At 37.2% G+C, this 16,711-nt stretch overlaps 1 protein-coding gene and 1 non-coding gene across 2 annotated transcripts; one reads left to right on the top strand and one right to left on the bottom strand.

The window, feature by feature from the left end:
* Positions 1-515: 515 nt before the first annotated feature.
* LOC116528647 (disintegrin and metalloproteinase domain-containing protein 20-like) lies at positions 516-3,241 on the bottom strand. The gene has a single exon (XM_032246040.1). The coding sequence runs from the start codon at positions 2,742-2,744 to the stop codon at positions 516-518; it is 2,229 nt and encodes a 742-aa protein (XP_032101931.1). The 5' UTR covers positions 2,745-3,241.
* Positions 3,242-16,057: 12,816 nt separating this feature from the next.
* LOC116528735 lies at positions 16,058-16,165 on the top strand. The gene has a single exon (XR_004259168.1). It is a non-coding gene; the product is annotated as a U6 spliceosomal RNA (small nuclear RNA).
* Positions 16,166-16,711: the final 546 nt, after the last annotated feature.

Genomic DNA, 16,711 nt, shown 5'->3' with positions numbered 1-16,711 from the left:
AAATTAGTCAGGTGTGGAGGCACACACCTGTATCCCAGCAACTCAGGAGACTGAGGCGGGAGAATTGCTTCAATCTGGGCGACGGAGGTTGCAGTGAGCTGAGATGGCACCACTGCATTCCCGCCTCGCAGCCTGGGCACCAGAGTGAAAACCTGTCTCAAAAAGAAAAAAAAGACAAAGACCTTAAGAGTGTTAAAATAAATGTATATTACTACAAACAGGATTTGCCACAGGGGTATCTTAAACATTAGACCCCAAATCTTAAATGAGTACAGTCCTCTTTACAGGGAATCTAAGAGTTTCTGCCATCATCTATAGAAGTATTAAGAATATGACCAGACATAAAATGTTTAGTAAATTTAAACACACAGACCCTTTTTAAATTGCCAAGTGATTTTATTTGAAGATGACATCATAATCGCTAAAAGGTGATGTAATCGTCAGAGTGATTATGGATTATATCTCCCAGTAAGTGTCAATGTGATTTTCTCCATTGTGTGGGTTCCCATTAGTATTTACTCATCAGGTTCAGTATTTTTCAATACTTTCTCGTCCATAAATTCTATTGCTTTTGAAAAACCACCAAAGAGAAGTGAAACCAGAAAAAGGATGTAACGAGCAAATATTAAAAGTAGTACTCGGTTTGTATTCACAATTACCCTGCCTGAAAGACGATATTGTTTGTCAGGTGGAGGGCCACTATCTACACTACCCCCTTTTCCTTTCAGTTCACATGTTGGTGGCTGCCACCCATACACACAGTGACAATGGTTTCGGTTGTTACATACTCCTTTGTAACTGCATGTTTTAAGATCACACTCAAAATGCAGGTCTTGATAGAAAGTACAATTCTGATTAAGACAGTATTTTCCTGGGCCACAGGTTGCACCATCCACTACCAGCCCCATTTCTGGCAACTCTGTCCCATGGTGTGCATCATAGCCAAAGCAGGTTTCTTCTTTTATCTCCTGTACTAATATACTCCGAAATGTAGTGTGCTCACCTCCGCCGGGAATGCGTCTGACACCACTACAGTGCAACATCCCACAAAAAACATCATCTTCCTCACATCGAAAAGGTTTACTTCCCCCTCTCTGTAGAATAACCCCACAGTTTCCAAATCGGTCACCCTTCACATTCAATTTTTTGTAGCATACCGGGGAGCCATCTTTCACTTGGTAGCCAAAAAGGGCTTGGCACTGCATATCACGGTCACTGCAGTTTCCTCTTATACAAACAGACACTGGTGAACATGGGGTTCCATCCTGGACATAGAAGTCATCTGGACATGTTTCGTTTTTCCCATCACAGTATTCCGGTAGGTCACATATACCACCCACATCTCTGCAAACCACTCCAGGGACAGCATATTTACACTCATGGCAGCAAAGTCCTGTATTGCAAACACTGCCAAGGGAGAGGGTACAAGAGGTCTCACAACATTTGTCACTGGCACAATCTTTAAGGGAGCCACAGTCACACTCTTCCCTCTGATTTCTGATTTTGTCTCCACAACGAGGAGCTACATAAGGATAATTAGTGTATGCAACATTTGGAGCACTCAAACAAGGATCCCATCGATTAAATATGTTTTGCAGTCTCTCATAAGAACAATTGCTCAGCATATCATTAAGATCAGGAACAGGAGCCATGACACAGTTGGTTCTTCGAAAACAGTAACAACCCTGAGAATCATGGTGCATGCCCATGTTATGACCCAGCGTATGCGCTGTAACACATGCCCCCTTAAACAGGTGGTACCTCATTAAATAGACAAACATTGCTCCCCAGTTGGGGTTGCATATTCCATCAAAGCTGGCAAAACACTCAATGTTTCCAATTCGATGTGATGTAAAAACAACCGAGGTATCATGTGGAATTGTAGGATGAACGGCTTTAGATTTCCATACACCAAACTGTGGTATAATGTGGTTAGGATTCCCAGCAAATCTTATCAGTTCCCTCCTAGTCCATATGAACATAACCCGTATATAGACATTTAAAAAACCTGGTTTGAAAATGGTATGCATTATGCTGGTAAGAATCACCATATCCTCTACTGTTTGTGACTTATTACGGGTCCGCAAGTATACTCCATGAGTAACCGTGTAGTGAAGTTTCAGGTTTTTTCTATGATGCCGCCACAAGTAAACGTGACCTGCTCTGGGAGTTTCAGCCAGTTTTACCTTTTCAGATTCATGATTTATCTCTTCCCCTTGAGTCTTACACCTAGTAGCCTCTCCTGGACTTTCTTCCGACACAAGCAGTGATACCAAATGCTCAAATCTGGAAGAAGCCTCCAGGGGTTTGATTTCATAAGTCAAGTCATCCACCTGCAGCATGCCACGCAAACCTCCATGGCAGGTGTCCAATGTGGCCACAGATCCAGGAACCCCTTCCAGGTAGCAGTAGTAGTGACAGTCTCGTGGGACAAAGGGGTAGTTCTCCTGCATGGCCCCCTGGTCATTATCAGTGAAAATAGGTAAATGTCTGGGTATCATGTTCTTCTTGAGCTTCATGTGGATCACGTGTCTTCGGCCCTGGAAACGCATGCTGTAAGAGAGTTGGTCTGGCGTCTCAACTCCGCCCCTCCTGTGGGGCACTTTCCTGGGGATCACAATTTCTGAGGAAGTGAAGCGCCATCCTGGTGGGTCATGAAAACAATAGACCTGGGACAAGAGTGCCCAGAGGACAGGCAGCCAGAGAGCACCTGTTAAGGGGTCCTGGACCCAGGCAGATCCCATGAATAAGGGAGCCTTTGACCAAAGAAAATGCAGTCAAATGGGAGGCAGAAAGAGGATTCCTCAGTCTTCAGCCCTCTCCTCAGGACAGTTATGAGGGAATCAGAGTGAGTCTGCAGGCTTGGCACCCCCTGGTAGGGGGAAGGGTTAGACTATTACATAACAATGGTGTGCTCATCATGGGAGGCTGTTTTCAGTGAGCTGGAGACCTAGGCTGGGGGGTCAAAGGAAGAGAAAAAAATGGCGGGAATTGAGAATAGCAGTGTATAACTGAGCTGAAATGTCCCTTGTCCTGTAAGGGAAGTCATAAGTGGCGTTTGATGAGTAAGTGGGCTTGATGCAGGTTTAAGACACTTAAGGACATTTTTCTGAAACCTAAATGAGGAAGAGATTCAACATGTAATTAAAAGAGGGAAGCGTGTACAATGATAAGGAAAGCGGAAACTTCTCCTTAAAAGAATTCTGAGGATAGACTTAGAGTTATAGAGATCAAATGGAGTTACAGTAATGAATAAATTGGAGAACAGACAAATGTCATGAAAAAAATTAGGGTGTGTAACTATAGTTTCTTATCAAGTTAAACATATACCTATGCTGTGATCCAGCCATTTCAGTGCTAGGAACTAACCCACATAGTTTGTCTATGAATGTTCATAGAAGCATTATTCATAAATTCATTCTACAATCTGGAAACCAAGAACCAGTCCTTGATATGTGAATGGATAAACAAACTGATATATTCATTCATTGGAATACTCCTCAGTAATAACACAAACAAACTTCTGAAACACACACGATCATGGATGAAATTCACAGAAATTCTGAGACAAAGAAACCAGACCAAATGATGTAGTTAATTCATGATTTAATTTATATGAAGTTCTAGGATACTTCAGATTAATCTATTGAAATGGAAATGTAATTATTAGTTTCTAGATGTGTGAGTGGGGGAGGGGCAAAGGGCCCTTTCTGGAACAATGTAAAGTATCAATCAAGTATTTTGACTGAGATGGTGATTTCAAATAAAAATTCATCAAGCTGCACCCTTAAAATCTGTGTATTTTATCGTAAGCTAAGCACACCTTAAGAGTTAATTTTCTATAAAGGGTCTGACTTCAGTTTCTTTCTGACTCAATCCAGAATTGGCACATTATGAAATTATCTCAGAAACCATCTTCTTTTCCTTTTCAAAAATAATTTTAACATAGAATTGCATGAAAACAGACTCAACTTGGTATAAGGAAGTTACCTAAAGCATCTTTTCTCATTAATTTTTCTCTTATGAATCATATCTTTTACTTGGGAAGATCTACACAAGGTAATATTTAGAAAAGAAGAAAGAATATATTAATGTTTAAATGTGTTGTGTACAGTACTGAAAGATTTGTTTTTAATTCAGTGCAGTCAGAAATGTTTTTAAAGTTCAAGAATGAGTTGATGTCAGCCTGAAATAAACTGGCCACAATAAAAAAAAAACATTCTAAGAAGAAAGTAATGTAGTAAAGGTAGGAAGGGGAATAAAAGCAATCATAATGCTAAGAATTATAAAATGTACTAATTTATACTTTAGATGTATATTAAGAATTATTGAAAAATAGGAACACATAAAAAGGGTTGGGCCATTTAGGGAGGAAATAGTAACTAGTTATCCATTTATTATTTGGTGTGACAGGAAGTGTTGGCTGGAATCTGTATGAATGGGGATGACATGAAGGAAGTAATATTAGAAAGATAATTAGGCTGCTTTTTATATTCAGATACTGTTTTTAAGAAAACTCTGTGATCATTTTTTTCCCTCTGCTCTCCCATTACCACAACAATCAACACAAAAGAAGACTTCTGTGACCAAAAGTGTGGGTTTTTTTTTTCCCACACACCAAGCAGCAGATGCCAGCTGTGTGTCCTCCAAATCAATTCTGACACCATCTACCTGGGTATAGTGTCAGATCCCACAGGCTGGGGGCCCAGTCCCCAAGACTGCCCTCCAACCTCCACTTCAACTACCAGTTACCTGTGTGCCTCCAGAACCTCTGACCAACAAGCTTCAAGTTGGGGTTCCCATGACCCCTTTTCAAGTTTGGTTAATTTTTGGAGTTTGTTGGAATGGAACTCAGGAAAACACTTATGCTTACCCAGTTATTATAAAGGGTATTATACAGGATACAGAAGAAGAGAAGCATAGGCTGAGGTGTGGTGCCACGGGCACAGAGCTTCCATGCCATCCCTGTGCACCAACATCAAAGAGCCTCCATGTTCAGTTATCCAGAAGTTCTCTGAATCCTGTCTGTTTGAGGTTTTTATGGAGGCTTCATTACGTAGGCAAGATTGACAACCACATAGAAATGTTATAGAACAAAAAGTGCATGGTCTAAACCCAGCAAGGCCTGTCTGTTCAGTCCTGGCCTCTCTGTATACCATTGTTCCTTGAGGATATTGGGCAGGACCCTCTCTGGAAAGAAGGTCTTCTGCTCCATAATCAGATTAGTCCTACCTTGGGCAGCTGAAAAAGTACAGGAAAAGGTCAGAGAGAGAGACAGAGAGAGAGGGATTCTGTTTCTTGAGGTCTGCTTCTTAGGCTTAAAGCACTCCAACATTATAACAAAACTGTAACAGGGTTGTGGGCCAGGAATTATAAATGAAAATGTGTGTGTGTGTGTGTGTGTGTGTGTGCGTGTGTGTGTGTGTAATCGTATCACAGGTACTAAAAAGATACAGCCAGGAAACCCCTAGTTACAATGTTGTATAAATTAGCTGACTATTTCAATGATGTGAAGAGGACTGTTTGTGGGTACAGAGAAGTCCTTAAAATGAGTCATGTTTGAGAGTAATAGTGTGTGTGTGTGTGTGTGTGTGTGTATGTGTATGTGTGTGTGTTTAAAAATCTTCTTGAATTTAGTTCTTTCTTTGTGTGTCTCATCTGGCTTTTTATGAGTTAGTATGTATTAGGTTTTGAAATCATAAGTGTTTTAAAAACTTTTAAGTGAGAGTGACATCAGTAAAATATCAGGCTAGAAAGCTGCAAGCTCTCCTTTCTCCACAAAAACATTGAAAAAGAAAAACACCTAGAAATTCAGCTATCTGAATCAACTGTGTAAGAGCTTTGAAAAAAAATTCAAAAGTTTACAACAAGCATACATCAAGAAAATGCCATTCAAACTACTCCAATAATTAAAGAAATCTTTGTCAAAACATTAGTTAATGCAAGCTAACGGAACAGCATCTTTACTGAGCACATACAACCAGATAGCCTTTGGCTAAAATTTTTTGGAAAAATATCTAAACAAATGCCTTATATCCTCAACAATTAAATTTTTCAAAAGCATTATATTGAGAATTGAGAATTCTCAATTGAGAAAAAGGATTGAGAATATGTTGTCAGTTACCACATTATAATAATCAAATGCCCTACTGTCATGAACAACAACAAGCACAAAGTGTACAAAGAAACAGTAAGACATGACTTTTTCAAAGGAACAAAATAAATTGACAGAAATCATCCCCAATAGAACCTAGACATCAGACTTATAAGACTAAGTCCATAAAAGAGCTGTTTGAAGTATAGTCAACAGCTAAAAGAAAACATGGACAAGAAAACCCCGGAAGAATCAGAAAACTAAAATACTGAACAAAATGAGCATGTTTAACAAATAGAATTGGCCGGGCGCGGTGGCTCACGCCTGTAATCCCAGCACTTTGGGAGGCCGAGGCGGGTGGATCACAAGGTCAAGAGATCGAGACCATCCTGGTCAACATGGTGAACCCCGTCTCTACTAAAAATATGAAACATTAGCTGGGCATCGTGGTGCGTGCCTGTAATCCCAGCTACTCAGGAGGCTGAGGCAGGAGAATTGCCTGAACCCAGGAGGTGGAGGTTGCGGTGAGCCGAGATCGCACCATTGCATTCCAGCCTGGGTAACAAGAGCGAAACTCCGTCTCAAAAAAAAAAAAAAATACAAAACAAAACAACAAATAGAATTACAAAAAAGTAATAAATGAAAATTCTGGATTGGAAACGTATAATAACTACAATGAAAAATGTAGTAGGGTTGCTCAACTGCAGATCTGTTTAAGAAAAAAAAAGTCTTCGTTTCTTGAAAATATTTGAAGATAGGACAATTGAACTTATCTGATCTGAGTAGAAGATACAAGAAGGAATGAAGAAAAGTATACAGAACATAAAGAAATAGTGAAACATCATCAAGCTGAACAATATATGCATTATGGGAGTCTTAGATGGAGAAGAAAATCCAGGTTAAGAATTTTCAAAGTCTTTATGTTCTGCTTCCCTTGTAGTGATAAATTCTGTCTTAAAATTCTTACCTTCTTCTGGCATTTACTCTAAGCAGTTGATAGAAGCCATGAAGATTATTTTATTAATATTTTGCTTAGATGTTTCTATGGCCAGATGTCTATATATACACTATGTATTGCTTTCATTTTATGTTGTTGTTACACATATGTGTTTATATATATATGTGTGTGTGTGTGTGTGTGTGTGTGTGTGTGTATGGCAGAAATATCTAAGCAAAATATTAATAAAATATTTTTGTCTATATATACGCATGTACATATATGCCATATATATGTAGTCTGTCTAACTATGTATCTATCTATCTATCTATCTATCTATCTATCTATCTATCTATCTATCTGTCTACCTATCTAATCTATCTATCTGAAGTCTTACTATATTGCTCAGGTTGGTCTTGAACTCCTGGCTCAAGCAATTCTCCCGCCTCTGCCTCTTAAAGTGCTGAGATTATAGGCATGAGCCACCATGCCTGGCCAATGAACTGCTTCATTGCTTTTTAATTTTCTCCCCATAATATCCTCAGTCATGAAGATAATTCAGTCTAGTATATTGCCCATTTTTAACAAGGATGACCTTTCCTTCGGTTTCTAATAAGATATTCCTCATTTCCATCTGAGACCTCATCAGAAAGGCCTTTACTATCCATATTTCTACCAATATTCTGTTCACAAGCACTTAATCCCTAAGACTTAGACTAGAGATAAGCATAAACAAACCAAACTCAAAATTGGTAGAAGGAAGGAAATAATAAAGCTCAGAGAAGAAATAAACAAAGAAAAAGACTAATAAAATAACTAAAGATCAATGAAATGAAGGGCTGGTTTAAAAAACAAAATCCACAAGCCTTTAGCTAGACTAAAAAAAAAAAGAGAAAGCTCAAATAAATAAAATCACAGATGAAAAAGGAGATGTTGCAACTGATACTATAAGAATACAAAGGGTCATAAGAGACTATTCATGCCAACAAATTTTGTAGCACAGAAGAAAGGGATGAATTCCTGGACAGATATAAACTACCAACATTAAATTATGAAGAAATAGAAAATTTGAACATACCAGTAATGAGTGAGGAAATTGAATCAGTAATAAATGAGTGAGGAAATTGAATCAGTAATAAAAAGACTTTCATCAAAGAAAAGCTCAGGAGCTGATGGCTTCAGTGCTGAATTCTACAAAAATTTGAAGAACTAATGCCTATTTTCCTCAAACTATTCCAGAAAACTGAAAAGGAGTGAGTACTACTAAACTAATTTTACCAGGCACTACCACCCTGATTCAAAAACCAAACAACAACACAGCAACAACAAAAACAACAGGTCAACAAAAACTCCTTGATGAATGTAGATGCAAAAATTCTCAGAGAGGTACTAGCAATCCAAATCCAAGAGCACATTAAAAAGACTATTCAATATGATCGAGTGGGATTTATGCTAGTGATGCAAGATGATTTAACATACACAAATCAACAAATGCACTACACTACATTACAAGAAAGAATGAAAGAAACCGTGCGATTATTTTAATAGATGCAGAAAACAATTTGACAAGATTCGACACCCTTTCATGACAAAATTCCTCAACAAATTAAATAGAGTGTGCACCTCGATACAATAAAGACCATATATGACAAACTCCCAGCTAACATCATACTGAAAAGGGAAAAAGATCGGGAACCAAATAAGAAGGTCCACTTTCAATATTACACTGGAAGTCCTAGCCAGATCAATTAGGTAAGAGAAAGAAGTAAAAGGCATTCAAATTGGAAAAAAGGAAGTCAAATTGGTCCTGTTTGCAGATGACATGATTTTACATATAGAAAACACTAAAGACTCCACCAAAAAACCTCTAGAAATAATCGACAAATTCAGTGAAGTAACAGGCTACAAAATCAACATGAAAATTATTACCATTTCCATATGCTAACAGTGAGCTATCTGAAAAAGAAATCAAGAAAACAATTTTATTTACAATAGCAGCAACAACAACAACATCAAAACTCCTAGTAATAAACATAACCAAGGAGGTGAAAAAAAAATTTTTTTTTTGAGGTGGAGTTTCACTTTTGTTGCCCAGGCTGGAGTGCAGTGACACAATTTCAACTCACCACAACCTCTGTCTCCTGGGTTCAACTGATTCTTCTGCCTCAGCCTCCCAAGTAGCTGGTATTACAGGCACGAGCCACCACGCCTGGCTAATTTTGTACTTTTAGTAGAGACCCGGTTTCTCCATGTTGGTCAGGCTGGTCTCAAACTCCCAATCTCAGGGGATCCACCCGCCTTGGACTCCCAAAGTGCTGGGATTACAGGTGTGAGCCACCATGCCCGGCCAGGAGGTGAAAGATTTCTACACTGAAAACTATAAAACTTGAATGAAAGAAATTGAAGAGGATACAAATAAGTGGAAGGATATCCTGTGTTCGTAGAATGGAAGAATTGGTATTTTTTACATGGCCACGCTACCCAAAGCAATGAAATTTAATACAAACCCTATCAAAATGCCAATGACATTCTTCACAGATATAGAAAAAAAAAATCCTAAAATTCATGTGAAATCATAAAAGACTCCATTGTAGTGTGAAGCTGAAGGCCTCACACTACCTGACTTGAAAATATGTTACAAATCTATTGTAATCAAAACATCACGATAATTACATAAAAATAAACCCATAGGCCAATAGAATAGAATACAAAACCCAGAAATAAATCCACAACCCTGATCCTTGACAAAGGTGCCAAGAACCCATATTGGAGCTGGGCGCGGTGGCTCAAGCCTGTAATCCCAGCACTTTAGGAGGCCGAGGCGGGTGGATCATGAGGTCAAGAGATCGAGACCATCCTGGTCAACATGGTGAAACCCCATCTCTACTAAAAATACAAAACATTCGCTGGGCATGGTGGCGTGTGCCTGTAATCCCAGCTACTCGGGATGCTGAGGCAGGAGAATTGCCTGAACCCTGGAGGCAGAGGTTGCGGTGAGCCGAGATCACGCCACTGCACTCCAGCCTGGGTAACAAGAGTGAAACTCCATCTCAAAAAAAAAAAAAAAAGAACCCATATTGGAGAAAAGACAAGCTCTTTAATAAATTATACTAAGAAAATTGGATATTCATAGGCAGAAGAATGAGACCAGACCCCTAAATCTGACCATACACAAAAATTAATTTAAAATTGATTAAAGCCTTAAATGTAAAATCTAAAAACTATGAAACTACTAGAAGAAAACATCAAGAAAATGTTTCACAATATTGGACCGAATTTTTCAAGAATTTTGAAAATTAAGACCTCAACAGCACAGGCAGATTTAGCCATAAAGAGGGACTACCTCAAGGCACTTAATAATCAAAGTCCCAAAGATCCGAGATAAAGAAAAAAATCCTAAAAGTAGCAAGAGAAAAGAAACAAATGGAGCTCCAATATATCTGGCAGCAGGACTATTCAGTGAAAATCTTACAGGCCAGGAGAGAGTGACATGACGTATTTAAAGTACCAAAGGAAAAAACATTTACCCTAGAATACTATATCTGGCTAAAGTATTCTTCAAATAAAGACTTTCCCAGACAAAAGGTAAGGGATTTTGTACACATCAGACCTGAACCACAAGAAATGCTAATGAGAGTACTTCAATCAGAAAGAAAAGAATATTAATGAGCTATAAATAATCACTTGAAGGTACACAACTCACTGGTAATAGTAAGTACATGGAAAACCAGAGTATTATAACACTATAACTGCAGTGTGTAAACTACTCTTATCCAAAGTAGGAAGACTAAACAATAAACTAATAAAAAATAATGGCTATAATGACTTTTCAAGACATAGAGAATACAATAAGATACACATAGAAACAACAAAAAGTTAAAAAGCAGGGGTTGAAGTTAAGGCACACAATTTTTACTAGCTTTCTTTTTGCTTGTTTATGCAAACTGTGTCATCAGGTTAAAATAATGGATTGTAAGATAGCCTTATGGTAACATCAAACAAACAAAAATACAATGAATAGACAAAAAATTAAAAGCAAGAAACTAAATCATACCACCAGAGGAAATACCTTCACTAAAGGAAGACAGGAGGAAAAGAGGGAAGCAATGACCACAAAACAACCAGAAGACAAATATCATAATGGCAGGATTAAGTCCTTACTTATGAATAATAACACTGAATGTAAATGGACTAAACTCTCCAATCTAAAACAAAAACAAACAAACAAACAAAACATAGTTCCCCTATAAATACACACATGGACTGAAAATAAGGGAATGAAAAAGGATTTTCCATGCCAGTTTAAGCCAAACAAGAGCAGAAGTAGCTATACTAATGTCAGACAAAATAGATATCAAAACAAAAGCTATATGAAAAGAGAAAGAAGGTCAAAATATAATGATAAAAGGGTCAATTCAGCAACGGGATATAACAATTGTAAATACATATGCACCCAACACTGGAGCACCCAGATATATAAAGCAAATATTATTAAAGGTAGAGCGATAGGCCCCAACACAAAAACAGCTGGAGACTTCAACTCCCCACTTTCAGCATTGGACAGATCTTGCAAACAGAAAATTAACAAAGAAACATTGGATTTAATCTGCACTATAGACCAAATATATCTAATAGATATTTATAGAATATTCCATATAAGCTACAGAATACATGTTGTTTTTCTTAGCACACGGATTTTTCTCAAGGACAGATCCAGATGTTAGATCACAGAATAAGTCTTAAAACATTCAAAAAATGAAAATATCAACCATCTTCCCTGACCACAATGGAATAAAACTAGAAATTAATAATGAGATAAATTTTGGAAGCTATACAAATATATAAAAATTAAGCAATATGTTCCTGAATGACCAGTGGTCAATAAAAAAATTATAAAGAAAATTTAAAAATTTATGGAAATAAATAATAGTGGAAACAAAACATACCAAAACCTATGGGATACAGTCAAAGTATTACTCAGAGGGAAGTTTATAGCTATAAATGCCTACATTAAAAAGAGAAAAAACTTCAACAACAACAACAAAACAATCTAATGATACATTTTAAAGAACTAGAAAAGCAAGAGGAAACCAAACCCAAAATTACGAGATAAAATAACAATAAAGATCAGAACAGAAATAAATAAAATTAAAATTAAAAAGCAATACAAAAAAAAACCAACAATGAAACAAAAATTTGCAATTTTGAAAAGTTAAACAAAATCGACAAACCTTTAGCCAGACTAAAAGAGAAAGAGAGAAGATACAAATAAAATCAGAAGTGAAAAACAAGACATTACCACTGATACCACAGAAATTCAAAGGATCATTTGTGGCTACTATAAGCAACTATATGCCAATAAATTGAAAAATCCAGAAGAAAGGAAAAAATTCCTAAAAACATGTGACATAGCAAGATTGAACCATGAGCCAGACATGGTGGTTCACGCCTGTAATCCCAGTACTTTGAGAGGCCAGGGTGGCTGGATCACTTGAAGCCAGGAGTTTGAGACCAATCTGGACAACATGGTAAAACCCTGTTTCTACTAAAAGTACAAAAATTTAGCCAGTCATCGTGGCACGCACATGTAATCCCAGCTACTTGGATGACTGAGACACAAGAATTGCTTGAGCCTGGGAGGCAGAGGTTGCAGTGACTTGGGACCACGCCATTGCACTCCTGCCTGGGCAACAGAGCAAGATTCACTCACACACACACACACACACACACACACACACACACACACACAAGGAACCATGAAGACACCCAAAACCTGTCCAGAACAATAACAAGTAATGAAACTGAAGCTGTAATAAAAAGTCTCCCAGTAAAGAAAAGCCTGGGACTCAATGGTGTCACTGCTGAATTTTACCAAACATTTAAGGAAGAACTAATACCAATCCTATTCAAACTATTCTGAAAAGTAGAGGAGAAGGGAATACTTCCAGACTCTTTCTATGATGCCAGTATTACCCTGATACCAAAAACAGCTAAATATACATTTAAAAAAAAAAGGAAAAGAAAACCATAACTACTGGAAAATAACTCTGATAAGCATTGATGCAAAAATCCTCAACGAAATACTAGCAAACATAATTCAACAGTACATTAGAAAAATCATTCATCGTGACCAAGAGGGATTTATGTAAGGGATGCAAGGACAGTCTAATACATGCAAATCAATGTGATACATTAGATCAGCAGAATGAAGGATGAAAACCATGTGATCATTTCAATCGATGCTAAAAAAAGCATTTGATAAAATAAAACATCCCTTCATGACAAAAACCTCAAAAAACTAAGTATAGAAGGAACATACCTCAACATAATAAAAGCCATATATAACAGACTCACCGGTAGTAGCATACTGAATGGGAAAAATCAGAAAGCTTTTCCTCCAAGGTCTAGAATATGACAAGGATGCCCTTTCTTTCCTTCTGTCATCTCATTGCTCTAGCTAGGACTTCCTGTACTATGTTGAATAACAATGGTGATAAAATGGGCATCCGAATTGGAAAGGAAGAAGTCAAATTATCCTTGTTTACAGATGATATAATTTTATATTTGGAAAAACCTAAAGACTCCACAATAAAGCTATTGGAAATGATACACAAATTCAGTAAAGTTGCAGAATACAAAATCAACATCCAAACTTGGTAGCATTTCTATATGCCAACAGTGAACAATCTGAAAAAGAAATTTTACAAGTAACCTTATTTGCTTTAGCCACAAAAATTTAACTACCTATGAATTAATTTAACCAAAGAAATATAAGATGTCTATAATGAAAACTATAAAGCACTGATAAAATAAATTGATGAGGACATCAAAAAAATGAAAACTATTGTATGTTTATGTATTGAAAGAATCAATATGGTTAAAATGTGCATAGCACTCAAAGGAATCTCCAGACTCAATGTAATCCCTATCAAAATACCAATAGAACCTTCATCAAAATAGAAAAAACAATCATAAAATTTATACGGAATTTATATTTTTATCATCTGTGAAGATTCTTCACACACACACACACAAAAGGCAGGGTGCAAGGGCTCGTGTCTGTAATGCCAGCACTTTGGGAAGTCAAAGTGGGTGAATTGCTTGAGCTCAGGAGTTTCAGACCAGCCGGGGAAACATGGCAAAACCCTGTCCCTACAAAAAAATACAAAAATAAGCCAGGTGTGGTGGCATGCACCTGTAGTCTCAGCTACTCAAGAGGCTGAGGTGGGAGGATGGCTTGAGCCTGGGAGCATAGGTTGCAGTGAGCCATGATTGCACCACTGAACACCAGCTTGGGTGACAGAGCAAGACCCTGTCTCAAAAAAAAAAAATTAAGAAAGTAGAAAAAATAACTTTAAATTTATGTGGAACCACAGAATAGCCAATGCTATCCTAACCAAAAATAACGAAACTGGAGGAATTACATTACCTGACTTCAAATTATACTACAAAGCTATAGTAACTAAAATGGTATGACACTGGTGTAAAAACAGACACATAGAATGATAGAACAGAATAAAAAATCCACAAACAAATTGTGACACCTACAAGTTATTTTTGACAAAGGTGCCAAGAAAATACACTGGGGAAAAGACAGTCTCTTCACTAAATGGTGCTGGGAAAACTGGATATAGATATGCAGAAGAATGAAACTAGGCCCCTATGTCTCAATATATTCAAAAATAATATCAAAACAGGTTAAAGACTTATATCTAAGACCTCAAACTATGAAATTACTACAAGAAAATATTGGCGAAAACCTCTAGGACAATGGTTTGGGCAACAATTTCTTGAGGCATACCCCGCAAGCACAGGCAATCAAAGCAAAAATGGACAAATGAGATCACATCAAGTTAAAAAGCTTCTGCAAAGCAAAGGAAACTATCAACAAAATGAAGGGACAACCCACAGAATTTGAGAAAATATTTTCAAACCACCTATCTGACAAGGGATTAATAACCAGAATATATAAGGAGCTCAAACAACTCTACAGGAAAAAAAAATCTAATAATCCAATTTAAAAATGGGAAAAAGATCTTAATAGAACTTTCTCAAGAAAAAGACATACTAATGGCAAACCAGTATAAGAAAAGATGTTCAGCATCACTGATCATCAACATCACTGATCATTATCAACATCACTGATCATCAGAAAAACTATAATGAGATCTCATTTTACCCCAGTTAAACATGGCCTTTATCCCAAAGACAGACAATAACAAATGCTGTTGAGGATGTGGAGAAAAGAGAACCTCGTACACTGTTGGTAGGAATGTAAATTAGTACAATCATTATGAAGAACAGTTTTGAGGTTCCTCACAAAAATAAACATAGAGCTACCATATGATCCAGCATTCCCATTCCTGGGTACATACTCAAAAGAAAGTATATCAAAGAGATATCTGCACTCCTATGTTTGTTCCAGCACGACTTACAATAACTAAGATTTGGGAGCAACCTAAGTGCCCATTAACAGATGAATGAATTTTAAAAATGTGGTACATATACGTAGTAAAGTACTATTCAGCCATTAAAAACAATGAGATCCTGTCATTTTCATTTGCAGCAACATGGATGGAACTGGAGGTCATTATGTTACATGAAATAAGCCAGGCATAAACATAGCATGTTCTCACTTACTTGTGGGATGTAAAAATCAAAACAATTGAACTTGTGGACATAGAGCAGTAGTAGAAAGGTTACCAGAGGCTTGGAAGGGGACATGGGGGAAGAGGGGAGGTTGGGATGGCTAATGGGTTTAACAAAATAGAAAGAATGATTAAGACCTACTATTTGATATCACAACAGGGTACCTACAGTCAATAATAAATTGTACATTTTTAAATAACTAAAAAACTTTAACTGGATTGTTTGTAACACTAAGGAAAAATGCTTGAGAATGGATACCCCATTCTCCATGATGTGATTATTTCACATTGCTTGCCTCTATCAAAACATCTCATGCAACCCACAAATATATATACCTACTATAAATGCACACACACACATACACACAAACGAAAACAGTGCTTGCTTCAGAAGCACATATACTAAAATTGGAACAATACAGAGAATATTATCATGGCCCTTTGCACAAGGATAACATACAAATTTGTAAACTGTTCTATATTTTTTATATTAAATAAAATTATTATTTAAAAAATTAAAAAACTAAAGAATTTTAATACAAAGTTTGGCAAAACATTCTGTATAGTTTCTAAGTACCCCATAGTGAAAAATAACATAATAAATAGTCCAAAAATAAAAATAGATGCTGAAAAAAAAAAAAAAGAAGTGGCCAAAATGGCTGAAAAGAAGCAGACAGTGTACATGGTTCTTGTGGAGAGAAAGAGAAGAGGTGAATAAATACAACAACTTCGACTGAAACATTCAGGTACTTGCATTGGGATTAATCAAGGAAACAGCCTGACCCACAGAGAACAAGGAAAAGCAAGACAAGACAAACGGCCCGCCTAGGAAAAACATGGAGCCATGGGATTCTCCCCTGCCCCCGGAAGCAGTGAATACATGAGCAGCCCTAGGAAACCATGCTTTTCCCACAGATCTTTGCAACTCACAGGTCAAGAGGTCTCCTTGTGAACCCACTCCAACAGGGCCTTGAGTCTTCAGTCTGACAGACAAAACTATGTGGAGTCTTGCCAGAGCAGCTGCTCAGGCAC

This window comes from Sapajus apella, unplaced genomic scaffold (assembly GCF_009761245.1).
Source record: "Sapajus apella isolate SASKATOON/1434 unplaced genomic scaffold, GSC_monkey_1.0 scaffold59, whole genome shotgun sequence".
Lineage (NCBI taxonomy): Eukaryota > Metazoa > Chordata > Mammalia > Primates > Cebidae > Sapajus > Sapajus apella.
Note: the sequence above shows the minus strand (reverse complement) of the source record. Positions and strands in the feature narration are given on the sequence as shown.

Bases quoted from the DNA above. Each gene is read 5' to 3' on its own strand.
- LOC116528647 (XM_032246040.1), bottom strand. From the start codon at position 2,744: ATGGGATCTGCCTGGGTCCAGGACCCCTTAACAGGTGCTCTCTGGCTG.